This window comes from Thermobia domestica, chromosome 6 (genome assembly GCF_964235325.1).
Source record: "Thermobia domestica chromosome 6, izTheDome1.hap1.1, whole genome shotgun sequence".
In the NCBI taxonomy this organism is placed as follows: Eukaryota; Metazoa; Arthropoda; class Insecta; order Zygentoma; family Lepismatidae; genus Thermobia; species Thermobia domestica.
Genome location: NC_137459.1, coordinates 144,703,855 through 144,721,515, shown reverse-complemented (window position 1 = coordinate 144,721,515; position 17,661 = coordinate 144,703,855). Strand labels below are relative to the sequence as shown.

The window sequence follows — 17,661 nt, the reverse complement described above, 5'->3', positions numbered from 1 at the left end:
AATATTGTGCCTGACTAAAACATTGGAGTTAATGTCAGTTGTCATTTCTATAAATTTCTGGGTGACAACAAACACAATTTTTATTAGAGTCAGAACGTTGTCTTATTATTTTCATTAGAAAAACAAACGTAAAGAAATGGGACATCTAGAACCATTTTTAAAAATCCGTACTCCTTGCTCTTCTACAAAAATGAAAAAAAAAAATATTGCGTTTCATTCGAATTTCTGCTAGTATAATGCCTGACTTTATATAGCACTGAGGTAATAACTTGTACTGAAAAATAAACACATGAAACCACGTTGATGATGATGTTTTGTTCATGTATGATATGACATAGGACCCATACGAATTACCTTGAAAATTGCGCAACAGGATATGTTTTTGGTATTCAATTCCTTGTGGCACAACGTTAAGATGATTCTCACGAATTTAAAAAGAAATGGTTAGAAAATCGCAGTAGAAAAAGTTATTGAAATTTTTGTCCCCGTTATTTAGTACAGATGTGGACAACTTTACGAGTTCCTTCTTCAGCCTTATTAAGTTGAACTCACTATTTCTCACATAGATGTTTATCCTGCATTTCATACCGAAAATATTTACAAAGATGTCTGAATTCAGCAATTATTTGTGAACGGAGGTTATAGCAGATGGTGATATCTGAGTCCTGACTCCTTCGTAAATATTTTTCAGTTTTGTCTGGAGTAGTTGGCAAATGCTTCAACCTACAACGCGTTTGTAATTAGGTTATGTTAACGCCTCATTGCTGGTGTTTCGTTAGGGTAAGGAAGTTTTAGTTTATATGTCTGTCTATAATAATTCTATAATACACGTAATATCTATAATAATTGTTGTTTATCAGTAGTATTGTTGTAAAATAAAACATTTAGCAATAATTTATTAATATAATAGTTTAATTCTTTAATTCTGCTCTCATTATAGAAGTTACATGTGAAAAATATAGAGGACATAAAGAATATATTCAAGATTGGAATGGGTCGCCGACATAAGAAAAGGTCCAAGTACAACACCTTGTCTCCATCTGGTCATATGTTGATTGAAATTATTGTTGAAGGAAGAAACTTTGTAAATAATAATACATCTAGAGGTAAATTCCTTTAAATTTGATATCTTGTATTTGGTCTAGGAATTAATTCGTGCGGTTGGTACGCACACATTGAAGCTGTAGTACAAACACAAAATACATAAATACCTTAAGAAAAATATTGTCCATCGCTAGCCACCACTTTCGCCCATCTGTCAGGCAATGTACGGATTCCGTGGCGAAAGAAGTCCTCATCCTTGGAAGCGATCCAGTCAGAGACCCATGTTTCGATATCTTCTGAAGAAGTAAACCGCTGTCCAATCAAATCGTTGTTCATGCAATCGAACAAGTAGTAGTCCGAAGGAGCAACGTCTGGTGAATACGGCGGGTGGGGTAAAACTTCCCATCCGACATTTTCTAAATAGGTTTTGACCGGTTTTGCGACATGTGGGCGAGCGTTATCATGTTGAACAATAAGTGTATCATGTCTGTTCTCCCATTCTGGTCGTGTTCTGGCCAGAGCTTGCTTCAAACGCATTAATTGTCGTCGATAACGTTCTCCATTCATAGTTTCACCCGGTTGCAGCAGCTCATAGTACACCACACCTTTCATATCCCACCATATGCACAGCATAACCTTTGCACAGTGAATATCTCGTTTTGGTTGTGATGGACCTGGTTCACCTGGTTTCACCCAGGCCTTTTTTCGTTTAGGGTTCTCGTAATGGATCCACTTCTCATCACCCGTAATAATTCGATGCAGAAACCCCTTTCTGCTCTGTCGTTGAAGCAGCAATTCGCAAATGGTTTTTCGTCTTTCAACGTCTCTGTCTTTCAATTCATGTGGAACCCAATGTGACATCTTTTGAATCATTCCCATGGCTTTCAAGCGTTTGGAGACTGTTGTTTGATCAACGCCTAATGCTGCTGCAAGTTGTTCCTGCGTTTGACACGAATCCTGCTCGAGCAATGCTGTCAATTCTTCGTCTTGAAATTTTTTTGGCTGCCCAGCTCGCTCTTGGTCTGCCAAGCCGAAATCACCACTTCTAAACCGTGCAAACCACTTCTGACACGTTCGCTCAGCTAGAGCATGGTCACCATACACTTCCACCAAAATACGATGACTTTCAGTCGCACTTTTCTGCATGTTAAAGTAATGCAGCAGGACACCCCGCAAAAACACTTTATCAGGCACAAATTGCGCCATGTTCACTTAACTACAAACTGGTGTTGTTGACGCTTTAATCCACTGCCCTATACTACGAACGATACGCGATGACAGGGGTTTGCAACACATGTGTGGATACACGGAACTGTGGGACGCTCCGTTCGTTGCGCCATCTCTTGTCCACCCGCACGAATTAATTCCTAGACCAAATAGATAATAGATCATTTGTTACAGTAAATTAAAGATTCATAAAGGTAATTTTAATTTTTTAATGGTACGATGACTCGAGGTAGAACGCTCACCTTTGATCTCATTGATTGATTAATTGGTTGGAGTAAAATAGAGACGTCACGTTTGATCTCAAGTCATACGAGTTTCTGCTGAACAATGTCAGGTTTATTAGTGTTATCGGGGTCCTCACATTTTCTTATTCCACAAAGTGTTTCATCTTCAGTCGCCTGCGTTAATTTTCTTTCTTCTTTGGTTTCAAGGGTATTACCATGAAATGCTAAACTAAAGATTTGATTTCTGTTCTACATCGTTATATTTCCCCTTACAAGTTGCTGACAATTTATCCCATTTGAAAGAGTAAAATATTTATTTTACACTGATTCATATCAGAGTGATTTGCATGTTGTGTACTAAAATATGTGAATCAGTTATAATATTCTAATCTTTGCAAGAAGATATCATAACATTGCTGTTAAATAGTTATTAATTTAGGATAATTCACGTCAGAGAAAATATTCCAAGGTGTCCTATTTACTCACCATTCCATACTGAATATTGAAATTAATGCATAAAAACTTTCTCTGGCTTCCATAAATTCAAATTTCTGATGTGACTACACCTGACTTCTTTAATATATAATATGTTATATTTAAATATTTGAGTATACAGTAATTACGATTATTACTAGCAATTTGTTTGATTATATACAGGCTGGGTCATATTGATGGGACACATTCAAAATATATTTGTGGAGCATTTAAGCACAACATATATTACCAATTATATGGAACACAAGCCAAAGGATGGGAGCTGTACATTGTGTTCAGTGTTTGAACACAAAGATAACAACCGAAAGCTGAATAGTATTCACCAGGTTATGACATATGCTGATGATGTAAATCTGATAGCGAATGATAGAACAAGAATAGAAAGAAATACAGAAGTCTTATTGAACGCTTGCAGGAACTGGCTTTAGAATTAAATACAGAGAAAACTAAATACGTGGAAGTTCGCCGGGATCGTAATACTGCAAATTACAGATGTGTCAAGATATTAAATAATACTTTAGTCAAAGGCGATACTTTGAAATATCTATGATCAATATTAACAGACCAAAACCATATTCACGAGGAAATTAAATATCGACCGAAGGCAGGGAATTCGTATTATTAATCAGTTCAAAGTCCTTTTTCGTCGCGAATTCTGACGAGGAATGTGAAGCTTAAAATACATGAAACGGTAATCATGCTTAATGTGCTGTATGATTGTGGAAAGCAGATTATTTGAGAATACAATCCTGAGACGAATATTTGGTCCCAAAGGAACGGGAATGTGGAATGGTGGAAACTTCATAATGTGGAACTGCTTAATTTGTACCATTTACCAAACATTGTTAGGATCATCAAGTCTAGGAGGCTCAGGTTGGCAGATAATGTAGCCATAATGTAATAAAGTAGGAACGCTTTCAAAATTTTAACTGGAAATCCAATAGAAAAACAACCATTGGAAGACCTAGGATCAGATGGTAGGACAATATTAAGATGGATCTCGCAGAAATTAGTATACAAAGTAGAAACTGGAACCAGTTGGCTAAGAACAGAAGTCAATAGAAAGCTTTTGTGAACGTAGCATTGAACCTCCTGGTTCCAGAGGCCATATAGTTAGTTAGTTAGTTCAGTGTTTGAAGATTACGTCCCTTAGATGGGCACCACCTTGACCAGAACATTCTTTGGCCTGAACAAAAATGTTCATCATAGTTTGGTGTTGGGTTTCGACAGCGATGGCTGCTATCTACCTTCGCATACTGCCCTTCAGTTCATTAATGATACTGAGCTCTGTGGTATACACTTTCTTCTTTAGATTAATCCCACACGAAATAGTCCAGTGAAATTAAATCGGGGAATCTGGGTGGCCAATGGATATCCCCGAATCTGGAGATGAAGCGTCCCGGGAAGTGTGGTCGAAGGATTGTTATTGACGTAACTGTAGTATGACGGGTGGCACCATCCTGGTAATTCCACATGTCCCTTACGCCAAGCCGTCTCATTTCGGGAATGAGAAACGTTCGTAACATTATGTTGTACCGCTCAGCGATGACTATAACGGTGTCATTATGTTTGTTCTAAAAAAAAAGAAGAAAGAAATAGCGACCTATCACATAGGCATGATTCCTGCACACCACACAATAATCTTGGCACTGCGTAATGGCGTTTTGTGCAACGGGTGCGGGTTTTGTCTAGCCCAAAATCGACAGTTTTGTTTATTGACATAACCAATGAGGTGAAAATGAGTTTCATCGGACGTGTTAAGATGTTGCAAAAAGTCACCTTTGCTGATTAGCCAATCACGGAATGTGGTTCGTTCGTAGTCGAACAATTTATGCACTACCTGTAGCTTGTATGGATACAGTTGTAAGTCCTTTTTAAGGATTTGCCGCACATTGGTACATGGAATACGCACTTTACGACACGATTGCCGAATTGACTTCTTTGGACTTTCATGCATGGCATTGGACACACACACGTTCATTGTTTATTGCTCTACACAACGATCAAGGTCTCCCAGGGAACAGTTGTTTGTTCACGTTTACGGTCTCACGAAAGTTGTAACCATCACGCAGTATGACCTTTCGGGATGTTCCTACGTGTTTCTTATTTATTTATTTATTTATTTATTTTTACGCTGTTGTGCTATGATGGTGGAGCTTCTACTTCTGAAGAACGCTCCACGACGTTTGAAATTCCAACGGCGGTCTACATCACGATGATCCTTGCAACAATGAAAGAAACATGTATCAGTAACTCCTATCCTTACACTTCCTGCTGAGCTATATGTAAAACATGCATGACTGTTATTACTCGCTGTATTCAAAATATACATATGTCCCATCAGCAGGGGTGTAGTCATGGGGTTCCATCGGGACCAGGCCCCCTCCCAAATGATTTTCTGGATCCTCAAATGACCAGCTTTTAAAACATCATCGTCAGATTACCTTGCTTGAGTCATTTAAAAATAACAAAACTTAATAATTTACGGTAAAGTATTTACCGATCCTTAAGTCTACCGTGAAAATTAGTATGGTATCTCTTCCGTGTAAAGAATGACCAAATGCGCAGCTTCCTACCACATGTGCTACAATGATTGATCTAGTGCTCCTGTGCGGATCATGTCCGATATGAAGCATGGAAGTATTTATATAGGCCTATTTTAAAATAATTGTCAATCTATGCCAATACGAGAATTTGTATCGTGAACGGAAACGTGACCACTGAAATTACTTTTAAAACAGGGATGTATCAAATTCCTTTGACATGGAAAAACTTCAAATTTCAAAGAAAAACAGTCTTATGTAGACAGGTTCGGTGTACAAGGGCTTAAATTGAAATAGTTATGCACAGAGGTACAGAGTGATTTTTTTTTTTTTTTTTTTTTTTTAACTCGCGGATTTCCTTTGGGTGTAGAATTTCTAACTGAAATCCCCTTTCTTGCGGTTTGTGGCAAATGCTCAAGGAAGAATGGGAGATTTATAGGACTTTGTTTACTGGTTTAAATTCATCCGGGGTAATATCAGCCACGCCTTAAGAAAAAGAGCAAATGTCCATCAGTGTATCTTACACTTGGAATGAGGTTTTGGATGTTTGAAGCGAAATTGCTGCAATAGAAATTAAGTGTTAGTGAGAATCCATAAATCACACGTTAAATAGCTATAACCGGTTTCTTCCGACAACGACGGACAAATTTCTTGTGCGACCTAAGGAGTCCATACCTGACATCTTTTACAACACCAGCCTGCGGAGTCCGATGCTTCCCTGTTTCACTCAGAAGCGATCCTGTTTCTTGCAGTTTATTCACTAGCGACCATATTATGTTCCTGTCTGGAGCAGAACGTGAGACAAATTTGTTCATAAATGCCCTTCGCATGGCAACAACAGATTCCGTTCTCCAAAAACTTTTAACGATAAACTCATCTTGCTTCAAGGAATACTCTATTTTCACCGTGTCCTGATCATATTCACACAGTAGTACAGAACTGTACAGCCCAATTCCCAATACAACAGCCCAGTTTACTGTTTCTTATTGACCTTGCTAAGGTTGTCATCTAACGAAATAAACTCAACCGCACCGCACCTCATTCCAAATCCAAGGTACAGTGGCGAATATTTTGCTGTTTTTCTTGAGGCGTTTCCGATATTACCCCGGGTGAATTTAAAAAGTAAACATAGTTCCATAAATCTCCAATCCTTCCTTGATCATTTGCCACAGACCACATGAAAATCGGACTTCAGTTAAAAATTCTAGACCCAAATGATTTTTTTTTTTAAATCACCCTGTATAACGTTTGGTCCGGGGCAGTAGTTCTTGTTTAAGGGAATGTATACCCATCATCAGTGGCTTCAAAATCTCCATAAGGTAACATGTAAAGTTTAATTCATAAATACCATACAAAATACTGCACTTAGAAACTTGCAATTTTCTATACGAATGCCAAAGAGCAATATAAAGTAGTTCGTTAGCTCAATTTTAAACATAATGACGTAGATTAATAGTAATAATTACTTCCGTAATGAGGTAACCACTACTGCAGGTAAAGGATTAAAAGACCACTTTCATACCTCATAAATTACTACGCGTGACATTCTTTGAAGAACACATGCTGGGAGGGATGCAATGTGGCAATTTGAGAAGCGAAACTCATGTCTACCACCTCCACTATCATACTCATTTACACCTTGAGCAGTCTCCCCACCCCCTACCGCCACTTTCCTACTGAGTTCCTACAACTTTACGACAGCAACTATCTGAATTTTCCTTTTCGGTGGAAGCTGGTGTGACTCACGTGTCAACAAAATACTTGGTAGAACAAAGATAATGATCTTAGAAACCTCAGTATCGAACAAATGTTTCCGATTGATTCTCTACATCTTTTGTTGCTTGAAACGGACGGGTTCTTTTTGCAAGCAATAGCTTTCACCTCTGCCACTGACAACTATACAACCAAGAAAAGTCTAAATGTTTCTTATTTACCTATCTTTTGTTTTCTGGAAGGAAAGGGTTCATTTCATTTTGTTTAGAACGGATTAATTGTATGCACGAGTGGCAAAAACCAAGTTCTCCTTGTTTGGTTTTTAAATAACTAGAATATGGTTTACCTACTCCTTCATATATTTACCATACATGTGTGTGCACGGGTGTGAAAAAAAGAAAGAAAAAGAAAAAAAAACTAAAGAACTGCTTGATGGATGATCACCAAATTTGGTCAACATATAGTCAAGAGTTAGGAATTGAATTTATTAAAACCACCTACTCAAACCGGAAGTGATTTGAATAAACCATTTCTGGTTTGAACTTTGATCACCATAGATCGAAAACGGTAATATGTAGTGAAATCCGGTTTTCTGCTTCGTAAGAACATATTTTATCTCTATTATTAACTCTCTACTAAAACCGAAAATGGTACAAATCCAACTATTATTTCCAGTTTCAATAAATATTGATCTACATAGAGCAAAAACAGAAAAAAAAAAATAGATGAAAGCGGATTCTTCCAATCGAGTATCTCCCAAGCGTCTCAAGTCTACCTTCCATTTCCTCTTTTGATCTTCAGTTGAAACCTGAAGTCGTAGATATTAACCACTTCCGGTTTCAATAGTAATGTCCACAGAACAGGAATGATAAAAGCAAGAAGCGGTTTTTTGCTTTCTATTCAGCGCTCTAAAAAATAAGTACCATCTTCTGTCTTAAGCCTCTATTCAAACCAAAAGAACAGAAATCAAGAACTTCCGGTTTTAACATTGATGGCTATAGAATAAAAAGAGATAACAACAAGCGGTTTTCTGCAATTAATTAGGCGTTCCAAGAATATATTTCGTCTCTAGTCTAATATCTCAACTAAAACCGGAAGTAGTAGAAATCTACTACAATTTCCAGTTTCAATATTAATTACGAAAATATCGTACCACAGAAACCAAACTCCTTTGCGTGGTGTACACGTGGCACTGCTACTTGTTTTTGAACTATTTTCCTTATTTTGTGGATAATCGTGGCCTCTATTTTTTAAACAATAAAATAAGCTGAACTCGAGGTCATAGTAAACTAGTTTTACAATTGATTTACCAGTAGACCAAATTATTTACTAGTCTGCCGATTCAGCACTGTTCAAGATTAAATAAGCCAAGCTGAGTAGCGCGTCTGAATAAGGTTTGAGTTAGGGAAATTAATATATAAGATTATTTCCATGAAGTTAAACCTACTTTAGATTTGTAATAAGGAATAAGAAATCGTAAACATCTGAGAGGTTATTAGGTTCACACAGTTACAGTTTAGAAATAGATAAGAGATAGATAACCTTACATCATGCTATTTTGTGACAACGAATTAGAATACATAATCTCCAATGAAATTCGCAAACGCTTACTCATTTTTGTAATGAAAGTATTGATTCTGAGCGAAAAGAGCTAGTTGACCTTTGACCTCCATTTATACCGATTTGTGGTTATTTCTTGAGATTGAGACGGAGCTCAGTCCAATTATTCATTATTTGCAGTTATTCATTATTTTTTTTTTTTTTTTTTAAAAAGGAGCTATGACTACAACACTTTTACTTTATTTAGATTCATATCGATAGAAATAAGTTTTTTAGCCCATTCTTATGTAACAGTGGGGTTATGAAGGATAAGACCTACAGTTTAAAGTGGGTTACAAACCACTACTCGGTTTGAATCCGAGAGAAATTGTCCTCTAGCTGAGCTCAAACCTGGTACTCCTGATTACAAAAGTGACAATTCTGCAGACTCATCCACGGAGAACACCTGATAAAGATATAGTGTACTAATCTTGCATGTACTGTACTTGTGAATATTTTAAGAGTCACTTTACAAGAAAAAAAAAAAAAAAAACTGCACAAGTGAAATCAGTAACCATTTATATTATTTTATAGATTTAAATCAATTGTTTGTTTAACACACACATACAAATTCTATGTATTTATTTGAACTTCAATGGAGAAATAATTTTGGTTCTCACACAGCGGAATAGATATGAAGTTCGTGACCCGAGGTCTCACTGTGTATGTTCACAGGGTGTTCGGAAACGACATCAAACAACTTAAAAAAATTAATCTTTACACGAGAACATAAAATGAAGGTTACGGGTCACCGCACTAAAAGATTCTCGCTCAAATTTCTTGAACTAAATCATATTATGCTGCAGTCGAATATAACAAAACTTTAAGGTGTTTTTGGAAAACTCCAAAATATTGCTCGAGTTATTGCTTTCTTGTACTGTTACGACCAATTTCCTATGGAAATATCTCTGAAATAACGCAGTTGTGCGCCAAGGTTGGTCTATGGTCTTCTTCATGTTTTCGTCCGAGGATTCATTTCCCGACATTTTCGGACACCATGTGTATATATTACACTGTTTATTTTCGAATAACAAGAACTAGAAATATTCGAGGCCCTTGTTCCACTTATATTTATTACCATAATCTGAAAACTTTAACAAAATCGCTCACGTAGTCTAAATTATTGAGTCATTACTACGTCCATTGTTTATTAGGTTGGCTGGTTTGGTGGGTTTAGAGTTTAGCGGCCCTTTCTGCACCGATTTTATAAGAGACGTGAGCCTTCAGTGGAATCCGAATCCTTAGTGATATGTTGAAATTTCAAGACTCTTCCACGGGATGTCGAACCCGAGATTTCGTGATCCAAAGGTGCGCGAGCTAACCACTAGACATACGAACGGGAAGGGTTGTTGTATTTTTAGAATGTTACTCACGTATGTTTATTCACGGGAAAGTAGGTTCATGGGGTTCAATCCATCGTTTCTGCTGAATGTGATGTATATTAGTTTTCAAAGCTAAACCAACTTGTCTTATCAGCAGTAAAACTGTCATATGGTTTTTAGCGGCCACGTGCGGTTTGTTAACCAGTTGGATGTTGCCGGTATTACAAAAGCTTAGCCGCTCTCCCCGTCGCCAGGGTAAACAATGAAGTCTCGCACTATTCTTTCTGAGTGTTGCAAACCAATAAGCAGATAAATAAAACCAGAATAACCATTTAAAATAGGAATAAAATACATACAGGTCATTGGACAAGTAATTTTCTCTCCTTTTAATAATAATAATAATAAGATAATAGTTTTTACATCCGAGCCGTTTGGGGCTACTGTAAATTTTCGGTAATGCTCGGAAAATAGAATCGATCCTGGACCGCCCGTTGGACCGATATTGTATTTTTAAGCGTATGAATCGGGTTTGCCCGATTGAACCGTATGAATAGGGTTAGCCTGATAACCCCGTTTTTTATGAAAACAAGCTTATTCTGTCATGATTGTAAATGATGTGTTGTTTCACTTTATTATCGTAACACAAATTGTTCCAATTATCACGTAGGAACTCATAACGAGTCTATCGAGTCAAACGGTCCAAACAGGCGAAACACGGGTCAAACGGGTTTATCAGGTCTAAGGAGCGAGTAAACCAAACGCAATGGTTATCGGGCGGATACTGTTTACCTGAAAAGTTCAAGCACTAATTATAGGCTAAATTCAATCGTAAGAGCTCTAATTGTTTGCATACACTTTTTAAATAGTTAGCCGACCAACAAACTTGAGGATACATAAATATAAAGGCTCAAATCTAAATTATTGCATTATATTATTGCAATGAACATGAACGTGATTTACTATTAGGAGTTAGCGTGATCCACTAATGTTAGTCCTTTATAAATAGCATTATTATTATTATTATTATTATTATTATTATTATTTCTTGTTTATGCCCTTCATGCACCTTAGAATCAATCTCACATAAAGCACTATATCAGATCTGATTAAATATTATTTTGAAAATTCTCACATAAATAGATAAAATAAACAATTGGAACTTGACACGTCAAGAGTTTAAAACATGTCCTCGTTTTCGTTATCCTCACTTTCTGACGATAATTGATCTATCTCGATGACAACATGATCCATGTCTTCATCAAATACATTTTGCAAGACACTATAACTTTGTTCAATGTCCTGGGAAAACTATTGTTATTGTTATTATTATTATTGTTGTTATTCGCCAGGCCATCTGTCTATAATGACAATTTAAAACTTTTTTCTTTAAAAAAAGAAATGATTTAACAACATTCTATTAAGTACCTAGATCCTCATATTTATTAATGTATGCAGATTAATATCTGAGTAATAAATCTATAATTATTAATTTCCTGTGTATAGTATCCTAATTTGTGGCTTGTCCAGTAACGTGACAAATCACATTAGAAAGAAACTGATCAATTATTGGCCTGTCTAACTATATCATAAAGTTAGAAATAATGTACTTACGAGCAGAGCAAACAGACAGTATCTTTATTAAGCCTATTACTATTATTATTATTATTATTATTAGCAATAATAATAGGCCTAATGATAACTAAATTCCTGGCGCAACAGCCCTTAGAAGGCCTGGACTTATGGTACTCATTCCTGTGGGGTGATGTGTTGTCAGCAGATCGGCTACCCTCGCCATTAATGCTTGCTTTCTGGACTGCAGTTCGCTACTTTTTTCTTTCAAATAGCTTCCAATTGTCCTCACGACGCTGGGTGGACGCCGCAATGCCAACACCGTCTGGTGAGTACGAATAGTCACACCTATCTTTCCTCTGACCAGACCCTCTGCTTGACTTCGCTGATCTCATGGGGAGTGATATTCCAGTGTAGCTAGGACGTTGGTAATAAAATAATAAATGCTTATTGAAATAGTGAGAAAATTGGCTACGAATATACTAAACTAACTCCCTGGAGCTACGGTCCATGAGGGGCAGTGCCTACCCAATGTCACAATGCAAGCATCAGCTACGCACTGAAAATATTCAAGATAGCAAGATCTCGGTTTTTAAACTGTGTTGCAATTCCTTTATGCAGTGTCCGAAGTGGAAGATCTAAGAAAGTATACCCCGCACACTCCCCCTCTCCTATTTAGAGCATTGCCTTTACGTCATTTATGGAAAAAAACATAATGCAAAGGCTTGGATCGAGAGTAAAATTTAATGATTTGCTCTATTCGATAACATTTACATACTTCCCGACATAATAAACATCAAAGTAATTTGTGTTTTAAGCTGTACAAAATAGAATAAAATAGCTTTCATATATTGTCACATGACGTGGGCTGATTGCAAAGCCTAGCTACCGAAATATAAGTTCTTCAATCACGCTGTAAAAGCTACAGATGCCAGACGGAACATACCCCCAATTTTTCTTTATTTGATTCAGTGATACTTTTATTGTAATTATTAGGTATGTATAGTCTTCTGTAAGCCCTGTATATTCTTTTCTTGAACATTTAGTTGTTGTATGCGTATTTTATAGAAGTTTATTGCGATACATTTTTCTTCTCCAAGTTAATAGAATGTTGCCAACAAATTATTGATACCAATCCAAACAGTGTGAAAGGTCAAGCTGTAATATGCCAGATAAATTAGAATTGGCGTTCGACTAGAAAATAAGGCAAGGAATCAAGTGTCAAAAGTGACGGAAATTCGTAACACATCTGATGATGATCGAATGATGCTAACGTCAAACGATATGTTCATCATGAATTAATTATGCACAGTCATGACCAAATCATGTGCCAAGCATGCAATGTACAGTAATGTGACTGATAATCGTATCAGGCTGTGAGAGAATGATTACCTGGTAGAACCCAAATATAAAAACTCTCCTCTGTTAAGTAGTGGCGAGTTCAATCCCACATCACCCACCGTTGGAAACTCCCCGTGTGTTAAGGTTGCTGAGATTGTCACAGTTCTCCTAGTTTTGATATTTAAGTTCGTAACATCAGTTCACAGCCTTCTTCGATTTTCAGAGTTCGAATCTCTGTAATAATTGGATTGTAATTCGTAACATTCGAAGGCAATAAATCGAACAAGCTTCAGTGTGATTTTATCAAGGATCGTACGCTAGAAACCTTCTTGGTTCACGAACCAAACGTCGTCACGTCTTGTCCCGAAGCGCCCCTAAACGTCTTACCTGCGCTAAACGAGCTCCTTCCCGGGGCGCAACAAATGGATCTCGAACTAAAGTTGATGTTTTTTTTTATTACTTCCAGAAAATTATGTATATGTCTAATGTTGCCAGAAAGTAGAAAACTACCCGCCACGAATTTCAAATCCCAGTTACTAGAAGGCATTCTGTAGTTGGTATCCATGCAAACATCTCATACAAACTTAGTGCTACAAATGAAAGCTAAATTTCAACCATAATCTGTATCAAATTGTTGATCCTGCTCTCCAAAGTATATACTCCCCCTTACCCTATTTTCTACTGTTGAGGCAGTGTTATTACAAAAAGTTGAAACTTACTAATATTAAATTAGTGGTTAGCAATAATTATCTAACTAGAGTTATTAGTAATGAAGAAATTAACATTCTCTACCTGTTCTTTGCTTTGCTTTTACAGTATACATCATACAGCAGGAAATCGCAAGAAGCAAATATTTCAAATTGTCTTGGAAGCAAATGTTCTTCCATTGTGATGTTTACAGAAAATCTTCTATCCGCTCTGCAGAAACGAAGGAAAGAAATTGAATGAGGGTGGCACCCCGCGGCGTTCTACCACACCCATTGGAAAAGGACTTAAGAGGGGGGGAGCGAAATCTCTTCCTGTCAGCAGGACATCTGTTCGCGCTGATCAAAGTGGAACATAACAACCTTGAATATATAGTCCCTTACAATGTTACTTAAAAAAAGTTCATTACTCATGATTTACGCTATTAAGCGTGAAATTGAAACAACCACATAATTTCTATTACTTTTCTGTATACATATGGAAAATTTTAAGTTGTTACGTACCACATTTCGTTAGATAATCTTCATGAGGTAAAATTTACTCGTTATCTTATGGGAACTGAGAAACCAGTGGTAAAGGTATAAGATCCCCTTAACCATAATAAATAAATAAATAAAATAAACCTGCCTGGTACAGGAAGACAAGAAGAACAGCACGACGGAAACCGAAGAGGAACGAGCCACCTGAAAATTGTGTATAAAAGGAGAGCCAAAGAAGTCGGAGGCTTCGGTTGACTACTGATCGCTAACCCGTAGTTGCTCTGGAGGTCGCCTTGGACGAAGGAGCTCAACCCTGCCTAAAATTCCTGGAGGCTGCCTTGAAGCAAAGGGGATTCCTAATCACGAACCATATCTGACGAGGCTGCCATGAGCCGAGGGATGGGGGGTTACCAAAGGGCCATAAGCTGAAGTCTCTGCAAGACACCCCGGTGGCTGCCATGAGCGAAGGGGTTCCCATATAAAACATTCCTCCCTTCACCTCTCTGGTCATAAGGAAAATTTAAGATATTAACTTTGTAGAAACAAAGACTATTTTTGTATTATTTTGTAAAATAAATAGGTGAAGGACTAGAATCCCGGACTGTCATTGTCTCTACCCACACAAAATATTGCAATATATATATATATATATATATATATATATATATATATATATATATATATATATATAAAATCGAAAATCGAAATAGACTGTAATTCAAAAGTGGTATACGAAAGTAAATCCAGTTCATTTACCTGTACATTACATTGTTAGATATGGAAGTTGTCTGTGACACGAGATATCTCAAAACTAAGTGCAGTTCTGTACAGACACACCCGAGTATCTTTGGATATCGTCTCTACTTTTCTGAGATGGATTGTATCAGATCGTTCAGATGCTGTAACGTGCAGGACAGATACACCTGAACCCGTGATGAACCCGTAGAAAATGAGATCACAGTGTACTGATCTGGTTGTCATAAAAACCAGGACAGCATGGATAGATTGTTTTCTGCCAACGATCCATTGTACTAGTAGCATAGCATCCGAGTATCTGTAAACATCCATGGAAGTGTGTAGGAGCATCATTCTGCTGTTATACTTAGGTAGAAGTTACTAATATCAGTAGGTTCGGCAAAAATGAAGGGATCGTACACTTTGGAGTTTCTTACTGCTGAGAAACAGGCACGTTCACTTTTACTGAAATGAAAGGTTGGTTTGTCTTTGAACGCTGTGCTACCAGCAAATCCACTTTCTCCTAACCAGTCCATCGAAATGCAAAATTTCGGTTGTTTTAGCATAATCTAATTTTAGAGCATGCAGGACCACTCATTTGTATGGTGTACAATGCAAACACTTGTGTAAGATAACATGCACTGTGAGCACCTAAGTTTTGTACTAGCCCGTTTAGTCTCTTTTAATTTCGTTCGTACGTGGCATGACCTTTCCATTTCCTTTCACACGTCTGTGGGCAACTTAGGCCAATGAACTGCCCGCAACGCGCAATGTAATTTCTGGGGATTAGAATGCAAACGTTTCACTGTAATAGCACAACACTATTTCTTTGTTAACTTTGATGTCACCTTCTTACTTACACAGAAGCACTAGTGATGTTCACCCTTTCATATTTTTCTTCGGACTAGCTGGGTACAGTTTTCAGCACTCCTGCTACAGAATTATTTCTGCACCTCCTCCTTAGAGTACCATGTACTTCGTATACTGTGATATTTAGTTTAGTCGTACATATTTGTATAATTTTAATATAGATAAAAAATAGATAACACAAAGAAAACAATATAACTGAATTACAGTTCAACTAAAAATTCTGTCCATGCGGAATCAAACCCCGGACAACGTCCACCAAAAGCAAGTGAGTTAATCAGTCGTTTTGGTTACACAAGACCACTTAACTGAATCTTACTCTATGTCAATAGTATCGTAATTTTTGATGTTTATCAATAAGAATGTTAAAATATCTATAATGAGTGTGTTTTAAATATATTATTTCAGGTATCCTTATTATAAGTGATTTGGCAGCAGCAGAAAGGATATCTGAATCTGAAAGAAATGTAGCACCATCAACCAAGCATATAAACCAGTCCGTAGCAAACTTACGGTTGGTTATGAGAAGTATAATACAGAAAGTGAGTACAGGAGTAATTCTCGTTCTTTTTTCCACCCTGGTTAGAACTTTTGCTTTCTAAAATAATACAAGGACACAGGTTCGAGTTCTGGCCCAGTTAAGTATTTATTCCTACTAGTCAATAAGAATGTTAAGGCCATAAAAAGTTCAAAAAACTATCAGTAACGATAAGATCTTAAACGATTCCTGTGAAAGGCCGTACGGGCTCAATGTGGAGTTCACCTCTGGTGCTGTGGGTCGTCGGTTCGTTTCCTGCTCATGCTATATGGACTTTGTGGTGGACAAATACCTTGTACGTGTATTTTCTCAAGGTTCTATCGTTTTCCCCAACTCTCTTCATTCCACCAATTTATTCCTTCACCATCCTTACGGGCTGAGCCAAAGTTCCCTAAAGGACCTACAAATTAAATTCAAATTCAAGTCTAGCTGAAATTCAAAAGGAAATTATTTGAATACGTTTCAAAGAAACGAAAATCATAGTAGAGCGCTTATCGTCGGTGCGTCAGATTTCCTGATTCAATCCCAGGTCAAATAAGTTTGTGGTGGACATCATGATGTCCGTTTTCTCGAGATTTTCCTATTTTTTAATAATTCCCATTCTACCAATTCCTTCACAGTAATTCGCTTCCGTAGTCACCTGCCTCCTTTAGCTTATAGGGCATAACCATGGGAGTAAAATTGAAAAATTTCATTTTATTTTTCAATTTGAAGAAACCTTATACAGTGAACATCTAGTTATGTTGTCATTGATCACTAACTTGAGGAATACGAATTTCGTATACAGAAAATTTACTGTAAGATTGATTAATTGTATAAAACAATCTTTAAATATAAGGTTAGTCTCGTTTGAAAATCCACATTGAAGCAGTTTTCTTCACTTGGTGTCTCTTTTTTCTTTTTTTTTCAATTTTATGTGGTGAATTATTTAATAAGTTTTGTTAAATTTCCTGTTGTGTCTAAATTCATTTTCTAGTATTTCTCTCTTCTTTTTTTTCTTTTACTGTGAATGTTGTAATACTTTTGTGTGTTTGGAAGTAATGACAATAAGATTAAATTAGTAATGCTGCACAGTGTAGAAGTGAGCGCAAGTTTTATTATTTTTCGAAATTTAATTTCTTATTTATTTACTTTTAGGAAATAAATTTCATCACCTTTCCTTCGCCAAAGTCAATTCCAACTAACAGGGGTAGACTTCCAGAGAAAAAGAAAAAACTTAGTTGAAACTTGCTCTCTTTTCCTTGGTGATGTCCACCAAAA

The 17,661-nt window shown here is 36.8% G+C and overlaps 1 protein-coding gene across 1 annotated transcript in view; it reads left to right on the top strand.

The window, feature by feature from the left end:
* Positions 1–17,661, top strand: part of LOC145687324 (uncharacterized) — a 213,524-nt gene that overhangs the window by 130,104 nt on the left and 65,759 nt on the right. The window contains exons 6-7 of the mRNA XM_081760782.1: positions 941–1,106; positions 16,272–16,405. Coding sequence (XP_081616908.1) covers positions 941–1,106; positions 16,272–16,405 — 300 coding nt within the window. The remainder of the gene's footprint in view (positions 1–940; positions 1,107–16,271; positions 16,406–17,661) is intronic.